A 19,795-nucleotide genomic window follows, 5' to 3' on the forward strand; every position below is an offset into this window, starting at 1 on the left:
GTTGTCATAATTACTGTGTATGTCTATGAAGGGGGGTGACTTTAATTTCAAAACAGTGTGTTTTAATCAATAATTTAGTGATGTGACTATATTTAGTGTAGTTTAATCTAAAAGGGATAACTTTTTTAATGTTTCACTATTTATATTTTTATTCAATTCACTGAGGAGGATGGGCCTCCCCTTCCTAGGCAAGTCAGTTAAGAACAAATTCTTACTTGCAGATTGCAAAATAGTTGGGAAGAGATTTTTGATGTACCGATTCCATGGTACTGGGTGTATGAGTTGATATATAAAACAACTCAAGATTCAAGAATTCGTGCTTTTCAGTTTAAATTATTATGTCGAATTCTTGCCACCAACAAAATGTTGAATATTTGGGGCATAAAATCATCGAAGCTCTGCAGATTTTGTTGTGAGGACACAGAATCAATAGACCATTTATTTTGGTATTGCCCTCAGGTAGCCTGTTTCTGGTCTCAGGTTCAGGAATAGCTGAAAATGCATAGCATTGATATAAAATTGACCATAGAAATAGTACTGTTAGGAGATCTGGAGAGACCGGGTCAGCCAGTTACTAATACACTAATACTCTTAGTAAAGTATTTATCTTCAACTCGCAATCTGGATTCTTTTCAATTTAGATAGATTGAAATTGTACATTAAACATCACAGCATAGTTGAAAGATATGTGTTGAGTAGAAACCCGAAGTGGGTGGCCAGCAGAGATAGATGGGGATGGGCTGAAGGAAGCTGAGGGTTGGTATGTGGAATGGGAGACAAGTGGGAGTGGATTTGCTGTGTGAGAGATAGAATGATGGTAGAAGTAAAAAAGAAAAAAAAGTCAAAAGAAAACATAATAAAAGTACATATGAATGACACTAAGTGGCAGTGTTTTTACAACTAATGCCGGTTTGCCTGAGGCTGATGCCGTGCAGGTGTTTGTGCACATGCATATACACACACTATCATTCAAATAAACACATACAAGAACACACACATGCATGTAATAATGCCAGTCATGCATACAAACACATAAAGTAGGCATTGCTGTTATGATTTCAGTTGCCCTTGATGTCCTTTGTTTTAAATGTATTATTATTATTACATTTTTTTACATTTTTGCATTGTTGTTTGCCATTTTCTTCTGTCTTTCCTATTTTCTCTTTAGTTAATTCTCTTGGTTGTTGGTGCATTGGGGGGTTCTTGGGGGTGGGGAATGCAATTAATTGTATTTTTTATTTTTTTATTTTTTCTTGAGGGGGTGACTGTTGGAGGGGTCTCGAATGGTTGAGCGACAGCTATTGGGGAACTGTGGGGGGAATCTTGGAGGGTTCGGGGTTCCCGTTTTTGGCCTTGTGGTAGATCGGTCAACATGCCCTTGAGCAGGGTATTGACCCTGGATGCTTCTGTGTGTCGCTCTGAATGGGAATCTGTTGGATGACTGGTATGATGTAGGTATTGAGCGGCTTCACTGCAGGTATATTGTATGTTTCGAATATTCAATAAATATATATTTTTAAAGAATAAAAAAAAAAAAGATGTCCACTATCATCCCTGCGCTCATGGCCCTGGGTCTGAACTCCTCCCTATGCAACTGGGTCCTGGACTTCCTGACGGGCAGCCCCCAGTTGGTGAAGGTAGAGAACACTACCTCCTCCACACTGATCCTCAACACGGGGGCCCCACAAGGGTGAGTTCCCAGTCCCCTCCTGTACTCCCTGTATACCAGCGGTGGGCAATTCCAGTCCTCGTGGGCTGGATTGGTGTCACAGCTTTGCCCCAGCCCCAGCTAACACACCTGACTCCAATAATCACCTAATCATGATCTTCAGTTTAGAATGCAATTTAATCAGCTGTGTTTGCTAGGGATGAAGAAAAAGTGTGACACCAATCAGGCCCTCGATGACTGGAGTTGCCCACCCCTGCCTCCTACACATAGTATAAAATGTTAATTACAGGATATTTAGGCTATCCTCTCACAACATAAATAGTTAACATTACTCGGGACACGTTGCACTTGATTGTTCCGGAACACTTCCAGAGGTGGGCAGCCAGAACAATATCAGGTCAAAATGGATATTTTGCACGTCCAGACCTGTAATTTAAAAGCAAACTCATATGTTTGGATGGCTCAGCTCACATGTATCCGTCAGGTCTTAACATGCTCAATGTGCTGCTATTGTGTAATTACGCTTATCATTTTCGAAGGCATTGTACAAACACCCGTGTCTGTTGCTGGTAAGTAATTTCAGGGTTGTATTATAGGTTATAACACATAATAAAAAACATTAACGAAACACTTATTTCTGACCAATAGTTTTGTATAGCAACAATTATGCAATTTGTGCTTTTCGGGTTAGCATGAAAATAAATTCAGACACCATGAAATCCAGCATATATGCTGACAGCTAACTACTGTCTTGACCAAGCTTCCTTGATGCTACTCTACCCATGTATTACAGAAAGCATTGGCGACAGACAGAGATAGCATGTTCAGTAGACTATACGAGCTGGCTCGGGGTACGCTCTCCAGGGACATTCTGGACATTCCTGCTATTGTTATTTCATTAAGGGGCCATGGATGACCTCGGCCATTCACAGCAGCTGACCTCCAGAGTCCAAACTCATTGTGGCGGTGAACACTAGGCTCCGTGGAATTAGAGACCAGAACAAGTCAGTGGCCACTGCACTGCACCCTCTAAAATGAGTGTTCTCTCACTCACTTGCGCGCGCGCGCACGCACACAGACACACACAGCTATCTGTTTTTTGCTGTCATTTTGTAAAAAAAACACATTCTAAAATATATTCTGGTCAGGGTTGAGGAGTAATTGATTTTATGTAATCATGTAATCTGACCCCCCAAAAATGTAACTGTAATCAGTTTCGTTACCAGTAAAAAAATATTGTAATTGGATTACAGATACTTTTGAAAAACTAGATAATTACTTTTTGGATTACTTTTATATTCAGAAAGGATGTTTGTGAAAAAATACATTATGACACCTTTCTCTTTCCTCAATGACATTCAATTCAGCATTGAAAAAAGGCGCAAGTTTAAGTTTGTTCCACCTGAGTCTGACCACAAGTCAGAGATGACTATGATGACACACCAAATGTGTTTGTTGGAACCCTGTCTTCTAGGTAATCCAAAAGTAACTGAAAGATTAATTAAGTTATTAAATTTGCGTAATCCAAAAGTTCCGTTACTGATTACAATTTTGGACAGGTAACTAGTAACTGTAACAGATTACATTTAGAAAGTAACCTAGCCAACCTTGCTTGTGGCCTATATCTTTACCCATTAGGGACAACCATAGCCAATATGTTCAAAGAGTATAATGCTCAAAAGTGAACTGTACAAATAAATAACCAGATCAGGCGAGTTTCGAGTGTTATCTGTCTGTAGATAAGTTATCTTGTGTGGCTTTCTTTCATTCTTTGTGGTATCAGTCGCTTTTCAGTCTCCCTGCAAAGGCTCTCCATAATTTTATGGCAAGATCTGTGATCTGTCTGTTTGCTATCATCATGTATCATCTGTATTTCCTCTGCTTTTCTATTGTTCTTTCTATTGTCTTTCTATTGTTTGTTTGTTGTTCATTTGTTCCCTCAGTGATAGTTTAAAAATCTCAGTGCCATTTATTTACCCCCCTATTTCCCAATTTCCTTAATTAACTGCTGGGCCTCAGGCCTGCGCCACTCAAAGCAATCAGTAGCAATTTAATGAGCGACGTGTGACTCCATGTGTGTGTTTCGGCTTGCTTACTGTCCTGCTTGCTTGTGCACTTGTTCCTATTAGTGATTATGAATGTGTCTGAGTTTGAGGGCCTCTCCCTCTCCCTTTGAGTGTTTGGGTGAAGAGAGTGCAGCTGCGACTCTCAAATCAAGCCCTATCTTGAGCAGTGAGTGAATAAGCGAGGGATGAGAGAGGGGAGGGTGGGACCCCTCTTCCTGTGTGCAGTGAAGTGTGTGCAATGCAATGAAGTCTAAAAGCAGGCTACATGGTTTATGTGCATAGACTCTTTTCGTTGCGTTACACCCAGAGAAGAAGTCTGCCTTGTGTGGTATATATCCACTAGGGGGCTTGGGGTAAGCCAGTGTAGCTTACCAAGCAAGAGGGGCCGAAGAACTCTTTTTGACTCTAGCTAGCAATAACATTTGAACTTCGGCACCCGGTGTCATATGTCTGTTTCCGAAAGCTAGCTAGCTACAGAAGCAAACATGTCTCTCTATGAATTGCATTTGCTAAAGTTTGAATAGCAAGAGCTAGAACTGCTCTTACTTCTTCAGGAGGAGAAGAAAAAAACTGAACCCTACAAGAGGGGACGATGGAGAATATACACGTCTCTTGTCCAACCTATGCAAAGCATTGACGAGGAAAGACATTTTCAATACTTTCGGCTGTCTGTTGCCAGATCTGATTGCTTCAGCGGCTTGCCTCTCACATCGTGTATGCGAGAGAACTCACAGCTTGCCCGTAATTGATGCAGGCTGTCTGTGACCCTTCAGCTTTTGGCAATTGGCAGCAAACAGCAAAGTATTACTGTGAGTTATAAGCTAGGGATCTCAACAGTTTGTGTCATCGTCACGGAAGTGTGCCGTGCCATCTGGCATGTCCTGAAGGAGGATTTTGTTGCCGATCCCTCCTTGGCAAAATGGGCTTCACCATGATCGACGTTGCCGCATAGTCTGGAGCAAGTTCGGCCAGCTGCCGCTATCAAGGCCAGAGTGTTTGCCGATGGACCCAAACACTGAGCCCATATGTCTTCGTGGGAGACAAAGCATTCCCTCTGATGGTAAACCTAATGTGACCATATCCAGGTAAGGTACGCTAAATACATATAGATGTTGTAATTAAATGCCTCACATAAAAGTGATCTGGCATCCCAGTAAGAGGATAAAGACCTATGTCCAAAGCATAGGCCACACGGTTATTACAGAACACATTTGATAGCCTTCATGTCGTTGTTCAATACTAATGGAAATTCTTATTTTATTTAAAGATTCTTCTGGCCTTGATGACGTCAAGAATATCTACAACTACCACCACTCTCAATTTCAAAGCTGCTTTGGGATCCTTGCTGCAAGATGGAGGATCCTGGAACGAGCCCTTGAGGTTGCCCCGGAGAAAGCTGAGACCATTGTGAAGTCCTGCGTGGCACTCCACAATTACCTTTGCACTGTAGACACTGGCAACACAGTCATCAACGCGGTACATTCACACCCACGCTTGTTGACCACTCCACACCCACTGGGGACCTGTGTCCAGGAGATTGGAGACAACTGGTACAAGGGGACACCAGCTTCCTGGACCCAAGAAACATGTCAGCATACAGGGCAACCAGAGTTGCTATAGACATGCTCAACAACTGTCAAAGTGTCTTTCCAGGATGCTGCTGCTGTCACGCATGGCACCCTACAGTAAATGTTGGAATGTGGTTTGGAAAATATGTGCACACGTGTTCTCTTCCTCTGGTTGATGACTGTTTTATATATATATATATCATGTTGTGAGCTACACACTTGGTTTAGCTGTTTTTCTTAGTCACACTTTACAAATCACAATAAAGATTACCAGAATGACAGTCCCTTCATCCTTGTGGTTCAAGTTTGTCATATTCTTTGGAGGCTAGGACCTCAAAACATTTACCTAACATTGTGTTGTGTAGTGGCCTTTCAATGAGGACTTTATTGCTATGGTACAGCGGTGAGAATGAGTGTCCAACTGTAGGCATTAAGGACAGACCCCCAATATATTAACCTCATCTACATAGCTCATGTACAAAGCAGTACAAGTTTACTGAGTGACTGATTCAGGACAGTAATATTTTAGTGTAAAAACCAGGCAAATACCTTTCTGATAAAACAGCCTAACCAGCTCTGCTGGCAACAATTTCATAACGCTTTTTTGCAGAAGTTTACTGACACCGGTCATATTCAATGGGTGTTGTACACACGTCACGTAATGTTAGCTAACGGGTTAGCTAGTTAAACAACAATAAACAAAGTGCCAACAATGCCACAGTGCTGGGACCTAATCAACCAGGTTCAATGTTAGCTAGAAAACATTAGGCTCTAACTAGAAAAGCAAACATCTCTGGGAAACAAATAATAACATCAGCTAGGGAGCCAGCTCAAATAGACAGAAGCCTTCTATATGGCAGACCAATCCGAACTCCTCTCTCGGCATGTCCAGCCCACTCATTATCTTTATCAATCATGGCTAGTGGGAAGGTTGCTAACTTTTTCTGTGGCTTAACCAACAAGGCTCGTAATTTTAAAAATATATTTTATTGACAGATGGCATACAGGTTTGTTATTAAGGCACATGGAAATTCACATGTTTGAGAAGGCATTTATGCCAAGAAACACATTTTGATTAAAAAAATTGTTTTTACTTTGAAATGGCTCTCCTATGAAGTTGTCTTGCGACATACACCTTGCTTCCTGAATCAAGTCACTCTAATGTCCATTGTTCGTGTTTCTTGGCCCAAGCAAGTCTCATTTTCTTGTTGGTGTCCTTTAGTAGTGGTTTCCTTGCAGCAATTTGACCATGAAGGCCTGATTTCACATAGTCTCCTCTGAACAGTTGATGTTGAGATGTGTTTGTTACTTGAACTCTGAAGCATTTATTTGGGATGCAATTTCTGAGCATGGTAAACTCTAATGAACTTATCCTCTGCAGTAGAGGTTACTCTGGGTCTTCCTTTCCTGTGCGGTCCTCATGAGAGCCAGTTTCATCATATCGCTTGATGGTTTTTACCAAATAGGGCTATCTTCTGTATATCACTTCTACCTTGTCACAACACAACTATTTGACTCAAAGGCATTATGGAAAGAAATTCCACAAATTAACTTTTAACAAGGCACACCTGTTAAATGAAATACATTCCAGGTGACTACCTCATGAAGCTGGTTGAGAAAATTCCAAGAGTGTGCAAAGCTGACATCAAGGCAAAGGGTGGCTACTTTGACAAATCTCAAATGTAAAATATATTTTGTTTTGCTTATCACTTGTTTGGTTACTACATTATTCCATATGTGTTATTTCATAGTTCTGATGTCTTCACTATTATTATACAATGCAGAAAATAGTAAAAATAAAGAAAAACCCTTGAATGAGTAGGTGTCCAACTTTTGACTGGTACTGTATTTTTGGAGGCCAACTTTATAACAAGTGTAACTGGCTCCTTTGTGTGGCCTTATCACCAACCATTACTTTAGCGCATAGAGAAACAGGCATACTCATATTTTTTAAGATGGGGTGAAGACTTAGATCCACTGCACACCCAGTGCATGACGCAATCAAGATAATTCAGTTGAAATAAGTTCGCTGGCACTGCAGGCTTTAGCAAATGCATGTTTTTCAAAAGATCTATCCAAAATATTAAGCCTATGTTTGACTGCGCGCGCGGGGTCATTGAGAGACAGATGAAAGGATGGGGGGGGGGGGGGGGGGGGGGGGGTCTGTATACCCTGGAAAGAGGGGGTACAAAAGATTAGGTGCATTTGCAGATCTCTTGAAAAGGGGGTTTAAAAAGAAGTGTCCTCCAACACATAGAATGAAAGGGTGCAAGACTGCTTTTCTCCCTCAAGCTTGGGTTTGAGAGGGCAGTAGAAAAAGGCTCTTGAAATTAAAAGCTTACTAAGTAACTTCCAGGTAGGAGACTATCTAAAACATGTATATTACTTTTACTGTCATTGTCACAGTTATGTATTATGAGCCTATAGATTGGCCCAATCTACAAACCTTTCTTTAAAAGCGTGTTTTTCTTGTCATCAGAACTGAGACAAATAAAAATGTGTGATCAAACCAATGAGTTCACTTTAGCCTGGTCTCAGATCTGTTTGTGCTGTATAGCCTTGATAACAACCATATGAGTTGGTTATACAGCACAAACAGATCTGGGACCGGATTTCCTCTGCAAAGATTGACACATTAGAAATGGCACGAACACAATGTTGTTCCGTGTGCTAAACTCTACACTGATCCTTTAATCTTCTCCTTTTTTTTTTTTTTTTTTTTTTTTTTACATCTTTTTTTTCTTCTATTATTTCTCTTTTTTTCCCTCTGCATTGTTGGTTAGTAACCATTTCACTGTTAGTCTACACCTGTTGTTTACCAAAGCATGTGACAAATAAAAAGTGAACATTTGTTCAGCTACAGTCCATGTGAAACATTTTAAGGATGTTAAAAGGTTTCTCAAGTTGAGTAAACAGGATGAAATAAGAAAAGGGTGCTTTTGTATTGTTGATCAAATTCTTCACATGCCATTTCATCCCTGTTCCGCCATGGGTAGTTACAACACAGGCAAAGTACGAAGAGTAGTTTATCACGGAGAGGGCTAATTGAGAAAAGCATTGTTCCTCATTAAATTACCCATGGCAAGTTGCTCTTTACTGTTCTGTGTGAGTACAGCAACATTGCTAGATTGGCAGAAACTTTGTGATTACAATGACAAAGCCAAAGCAAGGAGCTCGAAAGAGGTAGTGAATTAACCTTTTAAACTGTTTCACTAAACCCCCAAAATCTCCCCAAATACTGCATGCAGGGAAGTCATGCTGAAAGGTCTAACTGTACAATGTTCTTGGACTCCAGCTTGTGCCACTCACAGTAGCACATTCTAGTATTCAGAAAGAGAACATACGAAGTCAACCTGTTTTGCCAACACAGTTGTTAGGTTATTGCACTATGCAACATTGAGCTATGAGCATGTCCAACCCAGTCTATGTAACATGAGCTCTTATGTTATATTAAATTCATAACACCAAATGTAAAGTATTTCCCCCATTTTTAATAATAATCTCACATGTTTATAAGCGTATTGCTCTCCACTGTACATGAATCTATGCCTGACTGCAAGGCAGAAGGATATTAATTCTTAATTTACTCTTCATCTCCTGAAAATGAAATGTCATGCTCTTCCCTCGATCCTATTAGAAGTTTTTTTTCACATCAGTCTTCATTTTATCTTAATTTCATATGTGTGGTAAAGACCTCCACAGGCAATAGAAAGTGCTTCATTTGCTCCTATTCATCTCCTATCTTTGTAAAAGGCTCTTGGGTATACTACTGGGACCAAATCATAAAATGAATGCAAGATTGTTGAATAGGTTTCTGGATTCATCCCAAGCCAAGTCTAACTGAATATCTCTGTCTCCTCCGTTTTCATTTGAAATTCCCCCTTCAAAAGATTAAGTGTCAGTTATGCAAACTAACAATCAAGCATGTGCACAGACACACACAAGCCCCCTTCTCCCCAGCACACACACAGACCCCCTGCTCCCCAGCACACATACAGACCCCCCCTCTCTGCCTCTCTCCTTTCGAGTTGTAGTGATAGGTGGCACTTGGGGGTTTGTGCTAAAATGGCTGAACAGCTGCACAAAGGAGCTCCACTGGGTCTTTTTTTGCGGGGGGGTGTCCCCTCTCAAGCGTGCCGATTAACCCCCCATGGCAGCCCCCTCCTTGGCAGATGCTCCTTGAGATCCACAGGTGGGGGATAGCGTGCTTCAGTTGGAATGAGTCGAAAGATCCATTATGGAGAAGCTTGTACACTTTGTATATATTTCAGTGCATGATGAACTAATGACATCAAGACATCTAAGCATGGATTTCTACTCTGCTTCTATTTGGCATGCAGTCGCCGTTAGCTTAATTACCTTATAAGGCCCATTGGACTGCGTAACATATTATTGGAATACTGTATTAGATCATACTAAAGAATTGTGAAGAAGAATCATTTTGTTATACTTTTCCAACATTGTTTTGGCCCAGATTGGCATGGTGTTTCTGTAAGCATAAACACTGCAGTAAAAACTCTTATCTTGGGTGGAACATGGCTTGTTTAACAAGTCCTGATATAAATCAGATTCACACACAAGAACACTGAGTAGAGTTTTCTCTCTACAAAGAATATATCTAAACTCAGTAAAAAAATAAACGTCCTTTCACTGTCAACTGCGTTTATTTTCTGCAAACTTAACATGTGTAAATATTTGTATGAACATAACAAGATTCAACAACTGAGACATAAACTGAACAAGTTCCACAGACATGTGACTAACAGAAATTGAATAATGGGTCCCTGAACAAAGGGGGGGGTGAAAAGTAACAGTCAGTATCTGGTGTGGCCACCAGCTGCATTAAGTACTGCAGTGCTTGGACTGCACCAGATTTGCCAGTTCTTGCTGTGAGATGTTTCCCCACCCTTCCACCAAGGCACCTGCAAGTTCCCGGACAATTCTGGGGGGAATGGTCCTCGCCTTCACCTTCCTATCCAACAGATTGAGATCCGGGCTCTTTGCTGGCCTTGGCAGAACACTGACATTCCTGTCTTGTAGGAAATCACGCACAGAACGAGTGGTATAGCACGTGGCATTGTCATGCTGGAGTGTCAGGTTAGGATGAGCCTGCAGGAAGGGTACCACATGAGGGAGGAGGATTTCTTCCCTGTAACGCACAGGGTTGAAATTGCCTGCAATGACAACAAGCTCAGTCTGATGATGCTGTGACACACCACCCCAGACATGTCGGACCCTCCACCTCCAAATCGATCCCGCTCCTCGGTGTAACGCTCATTCCTTCGACAATAAACTTGAATCCGACCATCACCCCTGGTGAGACAAAACTGCGACTTGTCAGTGAAGAGCACTTTTTGCCAGTCCTGTCTGGTCCAGCGATGGTGGGTTTGTGCCCATAGGCGACGTTGTTGCAGGTGATGTCAGGTAGGACCTGCCTTACAACAGGCCTACAAGCCCTCTGTCCAGCCTCTCTCAGCCTATTGCGGACAGTCTGAGCACTGATGGAGGGATTGTGCATTCCTGGTGTAACTCGGGCAGTTGTTGTTGCCATCCTGTATCTGTTCCGCAGGTGTAATGTTCGGATGTACCGATCCTGTGCAGGTGTTGTTACACGTGGTCTACCATTGCGAGGATGATCACCTGTCCATCCTGTCTCCCTGTATCACTGTCTTAGGCATCTCACAGTTCGGACATTGCAATTTATTGCCCTGGCCACATCTGCAGTCCTCATGCCTCCTTGCAGCATGCCTAAGGCACGTTCACACAGATGAGCAGGGACCCTGGGTATCTTTCGTTTGGTGTTTTTCAGAGTCAGTAGAAAGGCCTCTTTAGTGTCCTAAGTTTTCATAACTGTGACCTTAATTGTCTATTGTCTGTAAGCTGTTAGTGTCTTAACGACCGTTCCACAGGTGCATGTTCATTAATTGTTTATGGTTAATTGAACAAGCATGGGAAACGGTGTTTAGACTATTTACAATGAAGATCTGTGAAGTTACAAATTATATTTGAAAGACAGGGTCCTGAAAAAGGACGTTTCTTTTTAAGCTGAGTTTATATATATCATAGCAATGTATGCAGGATAACTTCATCATATAATTTGCTGAAATTTTCCATTATTTTACTATGAAGGAGAAACATGTTTCATGCCAATTATTGTGTTTGGCATGCCAAACCATGTGCCAATAATTGTGCTGTTGTGTTCTCTTGTTTTCATTGCATGCACCCTCACAGTCCAAATCCTCAGCTAATTTCTAATCCCTCAGACTGGAACGGTCGACTGAATCAGCATCTTTTACACACTGTGATGAGAATCCTAATTAACGTGAGTGTACATCCCACTCCTGAGTCAAGAGATTTAGGGGTGAAAGGTTGTGCATGTTGGTAACCTAATTCCCTGGGACTAGGGTCAGTCTAGGCCTACCTGAGATGCACACATGAGAGTTTTGAACAGTACATGTGTTCAGAGAATATCATTCTCACATGGTACAATATTGCATTTTATATGGTCAGTTACCATCGATGATGGCCTTGAACTGGTGGGGCCTTTCACAAACTTCTACAAACGTGTAGTGCCAGAGAGTGTGGTCACTGTGGTGTCTTGATGTTGTGTTGAAATTGTGCAGACTAAGACCAAGGCAAGGCTATGCCAACATAAAGTAACAACAGAATTTAGACAGCAGTCTCATTTTCTTTTCTGCAAGAGACAAGGGCGCAACTTTCACATAATTGGAATATTATACAAAACGAGGCAATGGTATTTTTTAGGCCCATGTCGACACCTCAGAGTGGTCGGGTAGTCAGTTTGGAGTGTTTATCCGACTGGATAAAAAATCATAATAATTATGTCTCCCCCCACTTCTGAAACCAAAGTTGCACCCCTGGCGAGAGATAATACAATTTAAACACTTGGGGAGAGTGAATTATACTTTAGGTTATACTTTTTTCATGGTCAATAGCAGGACAATAAGTGTGCCAAAATATACTGAACCAAAATATAAACGCAACATGCAACAATTGCAAAGATTTTACTGAGTTACAGTTCATAGAAAGAAATCAGTCCATTGAAATGAATTCATTAGGTCCTAATCTACGGATTTCACATGACTGGGCAGGGGCGCAGCAGGTGATGGATGCACTAATAATTAGGCTACCATATGTGACTCCAAAAAAATTGCTTTGAAAACGTTTGTTGTTTGGATGATAGCATCGTTGAAGCAGTGGTCAGGAATTCAACACATGAAAAGCATTGAAATATACTTACCACTGGAATGGCCAGAGGTTGTAGTATTTTATAGACGGATGGCTCCATTTGGAATGAAAGGGGTATACATTTGTATCGTATGTGAATTATTTGATTAAACAATTTTAAACAAGTACATATTAAAATATAAGTAATTACAACATAATAATACAAATATATGTTATTCGTTGTGAATTAGATAATGCGGTATAAAGATTGAAAATAAACGTGCCCCATAACATATTCACACCCCTTCTGGCTATGGAACAGTCCTATCCGGAGGCCAGCATCCGACGGTCCGTAAAATGAGCATACCGTCAGCTGTTGTGTGGGTTTAACTTATTTCCCCATTCTCCTCCCCCTCAATATATTTTTGATCCTAAGCAATTTGTGAACGTTGATGGTATTGCAGCCCAAGTAGTTTCCAACCAAACACATTGTTGCTCTGTGTGTGGCACCGCTTTTATTTTTTTGAAAGAGCGCTACCTACCCGGTGCGTTTCCAGCGTTTTCCATTTGGAAATAGGGGTAGACTGCGCGCGCTGGTGAACAAGTAGAGTGACTCAACCAAGTTTCCCTTCTGTCTGAGGAATGAGTATACATACGGTCGGGAGAGGACGAGCCGAAAAGCGCACGATTGAATGAATAAAATGGAAAGCCAAGACCTCGACACCGATTTGGTGGGAAATGTGTTGCCCGAAGGTACAACATGTAAGTTACCTATTATTTCATTGAAACTCGTTAAAATGTCACGCGCGTTGAAACGTTTGTGGTTCGATCTGTCAGTGCATTCGAGGAGTTTCTTGTGACCTTTCTCACGTATCTCCCGGCAAAAAACTTTGGATCGAATGATCATCGTACCGGTCATTTGCACGGTTGTTGTGCGTGTGAATGTGAAATTGTTACAGATCAAACGAGCTTTATTTCCTCTTATCTGTATCATTGTTAGGCTATGTGTGGAGTAGTCTAATAAGGGTTATTTCCACGCTATAAATGTGTAATAACACATGTCGATTATTTGTCTAAATGTTGATTATTAGCCTAGTCAAAAGGAAGGAAGCAGAGTTATACATTCACCACATTCACAAACAATTCATAATAGCATAGACTTGTCCGGATTGACTTCCGTCCCAAAAGCCTCACAGTACAGCCTAGTCTACTGCCACACTGCGAATTCTTTTCTAATCCGTATGACAACAACAACAACAACAACACATGGGAATATGCTTGTTTTAAATCACTGGATTTTCCTCAACAGGTTTCTCAACAAATGTATGACGAGTGTCTCTAACAGCCTGACCCAAACACTGCCCATTCGATCAAAACTGAATTAATAATAAATAATTACAGCGGAGCTTGGTGAGGTAATCTCTGTCCCCTCCCCCTCACATGTTTACATTATGCGGTCACCGGTCTGGCATCCGTTCCGTTTCCCCCTCAACCGGCTTATCACATGAGCACCCATCAACCGGGATAATGAACGGCTTCTGTTCTGTGCCATTTGATCTTGACTAGCCTAGCTCTAATGCAGGGATTCGTGGATCATATATCTTTAATCCAGGTGCCTTTTCATCTGTAAATATATACACTGTGATTTAGCCTACTGAGATCAGATGCCCTTTAATCAGAAGTGCAGAGCCAAAGTGCAGGCAAGTGCCATTTTCATCATCTGGCCAGATTGATTGATTTACTCTTGAAGCGCTATGATTTTCTATGTGCAATTACAATCTGTGACTGTGTTGTCCAGTGTTCAAGGACAAAGTTATCCACTGGATATCATAAGCAGTATGCTGTCATTCTGTCAGTGGGCTTTTGCATAAGAGTGTTTAACAGTGACCAGTCAAAACGGACGTGGCAGGAGTATGAGTGCAGTTGTGCATTCCCTTCAGGCACAAGTTCCGTATACAAACACACACGCACACACACACACGCACACACAGACACACGCGCTGCATTGTTCAGGATATGCCTCCTCGACTCGATGGCTTTTCATGTGTCGTCATAATGCATAAGGACTATTATGAAGTATAATTACGAGTGAGTGAAGGACGTTTTGACTGAAGACCAGAGCACAGCCATGGATGTCATTCAGTTAAGGGAGTGTCGGTGGCTATTTAAATGTTCCGCTTTACACAGCCAGATAAGCAGCTCTATTTGAATACATGAAGATAGGTTTATTGGGAAATAGAGGACCGTGCACGTTCTCTCTGAATCAGACATACCTGATAATCAATAGCCTTGTTGGCCAATTACCTCTGTGTGAGTAATAGTACTCCCAGTAATGAATAGGGGTGGCTGGGGGGCGGATAACTAAGGTCCTCAAAACAAATCCTCCCCAGAAGGACGATGGAATTACTCCGATTCTCAGGCAATTCATGAGAGGAGGTGGTTGTGTCATAATGCAGGTGAGGTGATGTTCACTGGTTAGGACTGAGGTTGTCTAAGAGCTAGAGCCATTGCTTTGACCCATTACCCCGCTCTGCTAGTAGGACGGACACACACACACACACACACACACCATGGACAACAATGTCCAACCAAGAGCTTCCTTCCTTCTTCTTGTGGGCTGCTGGATGGGTGGGTTGTTACTTGTTTTGGCTGAGATTCATAAGAATGGGGCTCCACCCTGTTGACCGTGGGAACCCTGACCAGTCTCTGCGGTATCTATCGAGCAGCTATGTCATTGATAGCCTGGTCCCAGATCTGTTTGTGTGGTCTTGCCAACTCATATGGTCATTGGATGATAATGACAATCGGAGTTGGCTACAGCACACACCAATCTGGTACCGGGCTATGTCATTGAAGGCTGTGTCCAGGAAACGCGCCATCCTCATTATGTGCACTGTAGCCGACAGTATTCTTCTTCTATGATCTCCGCCCCTTGACAACGATCAGAAGCTGTTTCTGAAGCTGTCTGTAAGAATTCATGTGGAGCAGGTTACATGAGCTAAAAATGTACCAAAGCGACGACTCATGCATGCATCCCTCTCTGACTGACAGGTCCTGTTAAAGATCTTAGTCAATCTTCATCGTCACATTCCTCAAGCATGAAGGGTGACCTATTTGTCAAGCCTTAGTGGAACTCTGTTGTCATGTGAGAACATTTATAGAAGGGATTTTCTTCAGTAGGGCACTTAATCAATATTTTAATGCCATCGTTGTTTTATATTGTTCTGTTTGGAGAATTTTTCGATATCTAAGGATTTTGAAGGGGTTATTGGGGCAGTCATTCATTCATACCTTGGAGGACAGACCAGCTTGGTTGCTAACCCAAAGCCAGACATGTTTTTCTGTGTCCTCCCTTCGGAAGAATCAGGGAGTTACCCATTCAGGTTGGAACAGTGTGCCTCTGAAGTGCATTGTTTATGCTTGCTAACGCTACTACGTTCTACTAGCGTAGAATAACGTTGATAGGATCCACTCATTGGTGTGAACTGTGAATCAGAGGCCCTTGCAGTGGGGCTGCTGTACTAGTCTCTTTAGTCCGGTCCAGGCATTGTGGAATTCTGCCTCCGTCAGGACTTTTGAAGAACATCTTCTAATCCTTATTTTCTTTAGGGACTGTGTCCCAAATGACACCCCATTTCCTATGTAGTGCACTATAGGGCTCTGGTCAAAAGTAGGGTACTATACAGGGAATATTTGGGACGCAGCCTAGATTTGCATTCAGGCACTCGCCCCTCTGAGCTCTCCTTCTCTCTGCACCGCCAGTCCGCCACTCGTTCCATGCCCTTCGAGTCGGCAACCATTTGGTCTTTCTCTCTAATCTGTTCAGTTGTTAACCTGCAAATCTGAGGCAGGCTGACTGGAATCAAGAGCTTTCTTTCTCTTTCGAGGCTAGCTATACCATTGCTAGTGCACTCTAACCATCACACACACACAAATGCACACGAACGCACTCACGTGTACTCACTCACGTGTACGCACGAACACGTACACACACACACACACTCACACACACACACACACACAGAGTATGCCCTACCCATCAGAGAGGGATATAAAAATAACACTTGTCTGAAATGGTTACTGTAGACGTCACAGACAGTACAGGATATATCATATAGAATTCAGGCCTTCTGAATAACTTGTCAGGTACCTCTGAGGAGCAAAGTGAAGAGAAGCCATCTTGACGTTTGAACTCTGGAGGCAGATCATGTCAATATAGATGTGTTTCGTACTGGCATATTTACTGTAAATGTCAAGTGTGTAACTGCACAGCTAATGGTAACTGCCTTTAAACGAATTGAGGGTCGGCCATTGTATCACAGTTTAGGCTTACTTTAAATCTTGACAACGTGTGTAATATTGGGTAATATTGGGCCACTTGCTGATGCACCAGGTACTGCAGTGACGCCTCTTGCACTGAGATGCAGTGTCTTAGACCACTGCGCCACTCAGGAGCCCCCCGAATTGGAAAGTTGACACTCTTTCCAGGCTCAGCAATTTCAGAATGAGCGTGAGAAAGACGGAAATTGAGGTTCGTGGACTGGAGACAAATGCCGTCTAAGATTTGGCAGATTTGTCAAATTTCAGGTTCACGTGTAAGAAAAGTCCACATGTGAAAACTTCACTTTCACATGTGGAATCGCATGTTCACAAATATAACAAATCAAACTTGCAATTCCACATGTGAAAGTGATGTTTTCATGTGAAAGTTTTTCACATATGAAGCTGCAAGTTAGATTTTTACACTTTATTGGTTTTTCACATGTGTACTTGCAATTCCACATGAGAAAGTGAAAATCCAATTTGCAGTTTCACATGTAAGAAAACTCCAATGTTTGTAAACAAAGTAAATGTAAACAAACACGGTATAGTATAGCAAGGAAATACGTTTTAAATGCGAGAGCAAATTAATTGTAAATGGATGCACAACCAAATAAAATGCCTCCCTCTTCCGTGCAATTGTACTTATCTTTGGTTATGTTACCCTGGCCTTTGCTTTCCCTGTTTTGGAACATTCCTTCCAGCAACATAGCATCCAGGCCTTCTGCTTCTGAAGCTAAACAGGGTTGGTTCTGGTCAGCCCTGAACCAGAGACCAGATGTAGCTTAAAGGGGTGAAAATGTGAAAAATAAATGTGTGGGGGGGAAAAAATCCACAAAAATTTAAATGTGAAACGTCACACGTTTTTTCTCTCCACCTGATTTAAAAAAAATTATAAGGGTGATCACAAATGTAAACATTGCTGTCGTATAGAGATGTAGCCTAAGATTGGTCTTCTGTCAGATTTCATATATGGGGTAATATTTGTGAGGATGGGATCATCTTACTGATCATCTTGAGCTTCTAACAATGTCATTGTTGGATCAACTTGTTTTGCATAACTTTCTTCAGAAAATACTTTATTTCAACTGGACATACGGACATTACCATACACTTTCCCTCCACAGTTGTCAGTGTGTGGTTGAGACAATGTAGGCTGTACATCCTACTATAGCCTAGTGGTTGCAGTGTTCCTTCGCTTCATCAACATCAAAGCTGGCCTAGAAAAGGCGGGTTGCTGCTGCTGTGTGTGTCGATGAGCTTCCAGCTAGCACAGAAATAATTCATCCTCTCGGAAGATTTCAATTTGCTCGCAGAGTGAGATTTCAAAAGGGGGCCCATTTTCTAGCGCTTGATTTGAGGGACGACGGGAGAGATGGCGAGCAAATAGAAAGTCTTGTTCTAATTCATAATTTCACTCCTCTGTTTTATAATCTATTTGATGTATTACCGGTTACAGTGCAGAAGGAAGACCCACCAGAAGGATGACGGCTTTATATCCAGTATAATTCAGTTAATTCCATATGTATGGTTCTTCTACCCAAGATTATGTTGCCAATCAAACGCCCCGCTTCCCAACATATTCATCCGGTTGACTTTTTGGGAAGAATTAAAAAGCATTTGCATGGTTAAAAGGATTAGGCAAATCCTAAATCCTCTATAGAATTTTGAAATAAAAATCAGCAGAATAAGGAGAAGGCTTTACTTTGCTATCCTATTTAAGAGGTATGGCTCGTTGCTCGAATGCTGACGGAATGGGTTACCCTTCTAAGTTTGTAGTATAGGAACGGGAGTTTTCCAGACCACTCAAACTAACCAGGGAAATCTCTGGGCCCTAGTAATGCTGGTATGTTGTTGGTGCAGGAGGGAGGAGGATTTAGAAGGATAGAGGGTTATTAAGTTGTCCTCCTCTCCCACGTGTTCAAAAAGTCCATGCTCAACATATTGCACAGCCGAGGTGGGTTTTGAATGAGGACCAGAGAGAAAGAAGAAAAGAGAGGGAGAGGCCACAGAGTGACAGACGTCATGCCAGATTCGTAGTGTTTGGAGTCAGGTCTTTAAACAACAGGCAAGTCTATGTCGCTAGAGAGGCTAATGTTGACAATGTTTGGGTGGCATTTCTCTCTTTCTTCCGGTGCAGGGGCCTTGTTTGTGTGTGTGCGTGCTAGTGGGCATGTGCGTGTGCTTATGTGTATGTTTTCAGCGGGGTGTTTCTCCCTCATAGGAAGAGTTTTAGTGAGGGTGAAGAAGAGGTAAAGACGAGCCAAAGAGATGGGGAGAAGAGGTAAAGAGATGAAGGAGAGCTCAGTGAAAATGTATCTTCCCCAGGGCTAAACTTCCGAATCCCCACACATAGAGATAGCATCATGTCAGCTATGGTCCCCTCTACAGCACCCAGCTGGTGGAATTCTGCCTCAGACACGCTCAAAAGGTAAACAAAAACATAAATGTTTAGACAGAAAACGGGGGAAATAGTTACCTTCCAACCTTTTATGCTCAGGAATTTGCTGCCAGAACTATAACCAGTCATTGTTTATGTTACTTAGGGAGCAAGATCATTGCTTTTAAAATGAATGTGATCGTTTTTGTCGCCCATGCTTATGATGTTAATTTGGTCTCTTAATTAAGCACTTAAGTTGTATGCATATCCATGCTCATTCACAGCTCCATTAAATATGTTATTAGTCACGCTTTCAACGGGGCTTGGTAGTTGCGGTAGCCTCTTCGATCTCTCTGGTCTTCCCCACATAATATTAGCCTTCTGAAATAGGAGACCATTGATGTTTCAGATGGTTCCAGACCTATAAATTCCTTTATGTGGACCTGTAACTCCAAAGCTCCAGGTATAGTGATTAAAGGCTAATAGCAGATGACAACGAAGTGCTTTGAAGTAAGTTGAGTGGCTGAGTTAAATGTAACATATAATCTAATACCAACAGCTAATTTATGGCGGAGTGGTTCCCTATAAAGTAATGGTCATTGCT

The 19,795-nt window shown here is 41.9% G+C and overlaps 1 protein-coding gene across 21 annotated transcripts in view; it reads left to right on the forward strand.

The window, feature by feature from the left end:
* The first annotated feature begins 12,810 nt into the window (after positions 1-12,810).
* The window catches only part of LOC110501519 (uncharacterized), a 64,605-nt gene continuing 57,620 nt past the window's right edge, over positions 12,811-19,795 (forward strand). For 12 of the 21 annotated variants that reach the window (XM_036947634.2, XM_036947647.2, XM_036947663.2 and 9 more), the window contains exon 1: positions 12,811-13,253. In XM_036947634.2, the coding sequence (XP_036803529.2) occupies positions 13,184-13,253 (70 nt within the window). In that variant the 5' untranslated portion in view covers positions 12,811-13,183. The remainder of the gene's footprint in view (positions 13,254-19,795) is intronic. The other 9 variants (XM_090198673.1, XM_090198702.1, XM_090198727.1 and 6 more) reach the window with 5 other exon arrangements.

The sequence above is a fragment of the Oncorhynchus mykiss genome, chromosome 2 (assembly GCF_057628025.1).
Source record: "Oncorhynchus mykiss isolate SJ-2025 chromosome 2, ASM5762802v1, whole genome shotgun sequence".
NCBI classification, from domain to species: domain Eukaryota; kingdom Metazoa; phylum Chordata; class Actinopteri; order Salmoniformes; family Salmonidae; genus Oncorhynchus; species Oncorhynchus mykiss.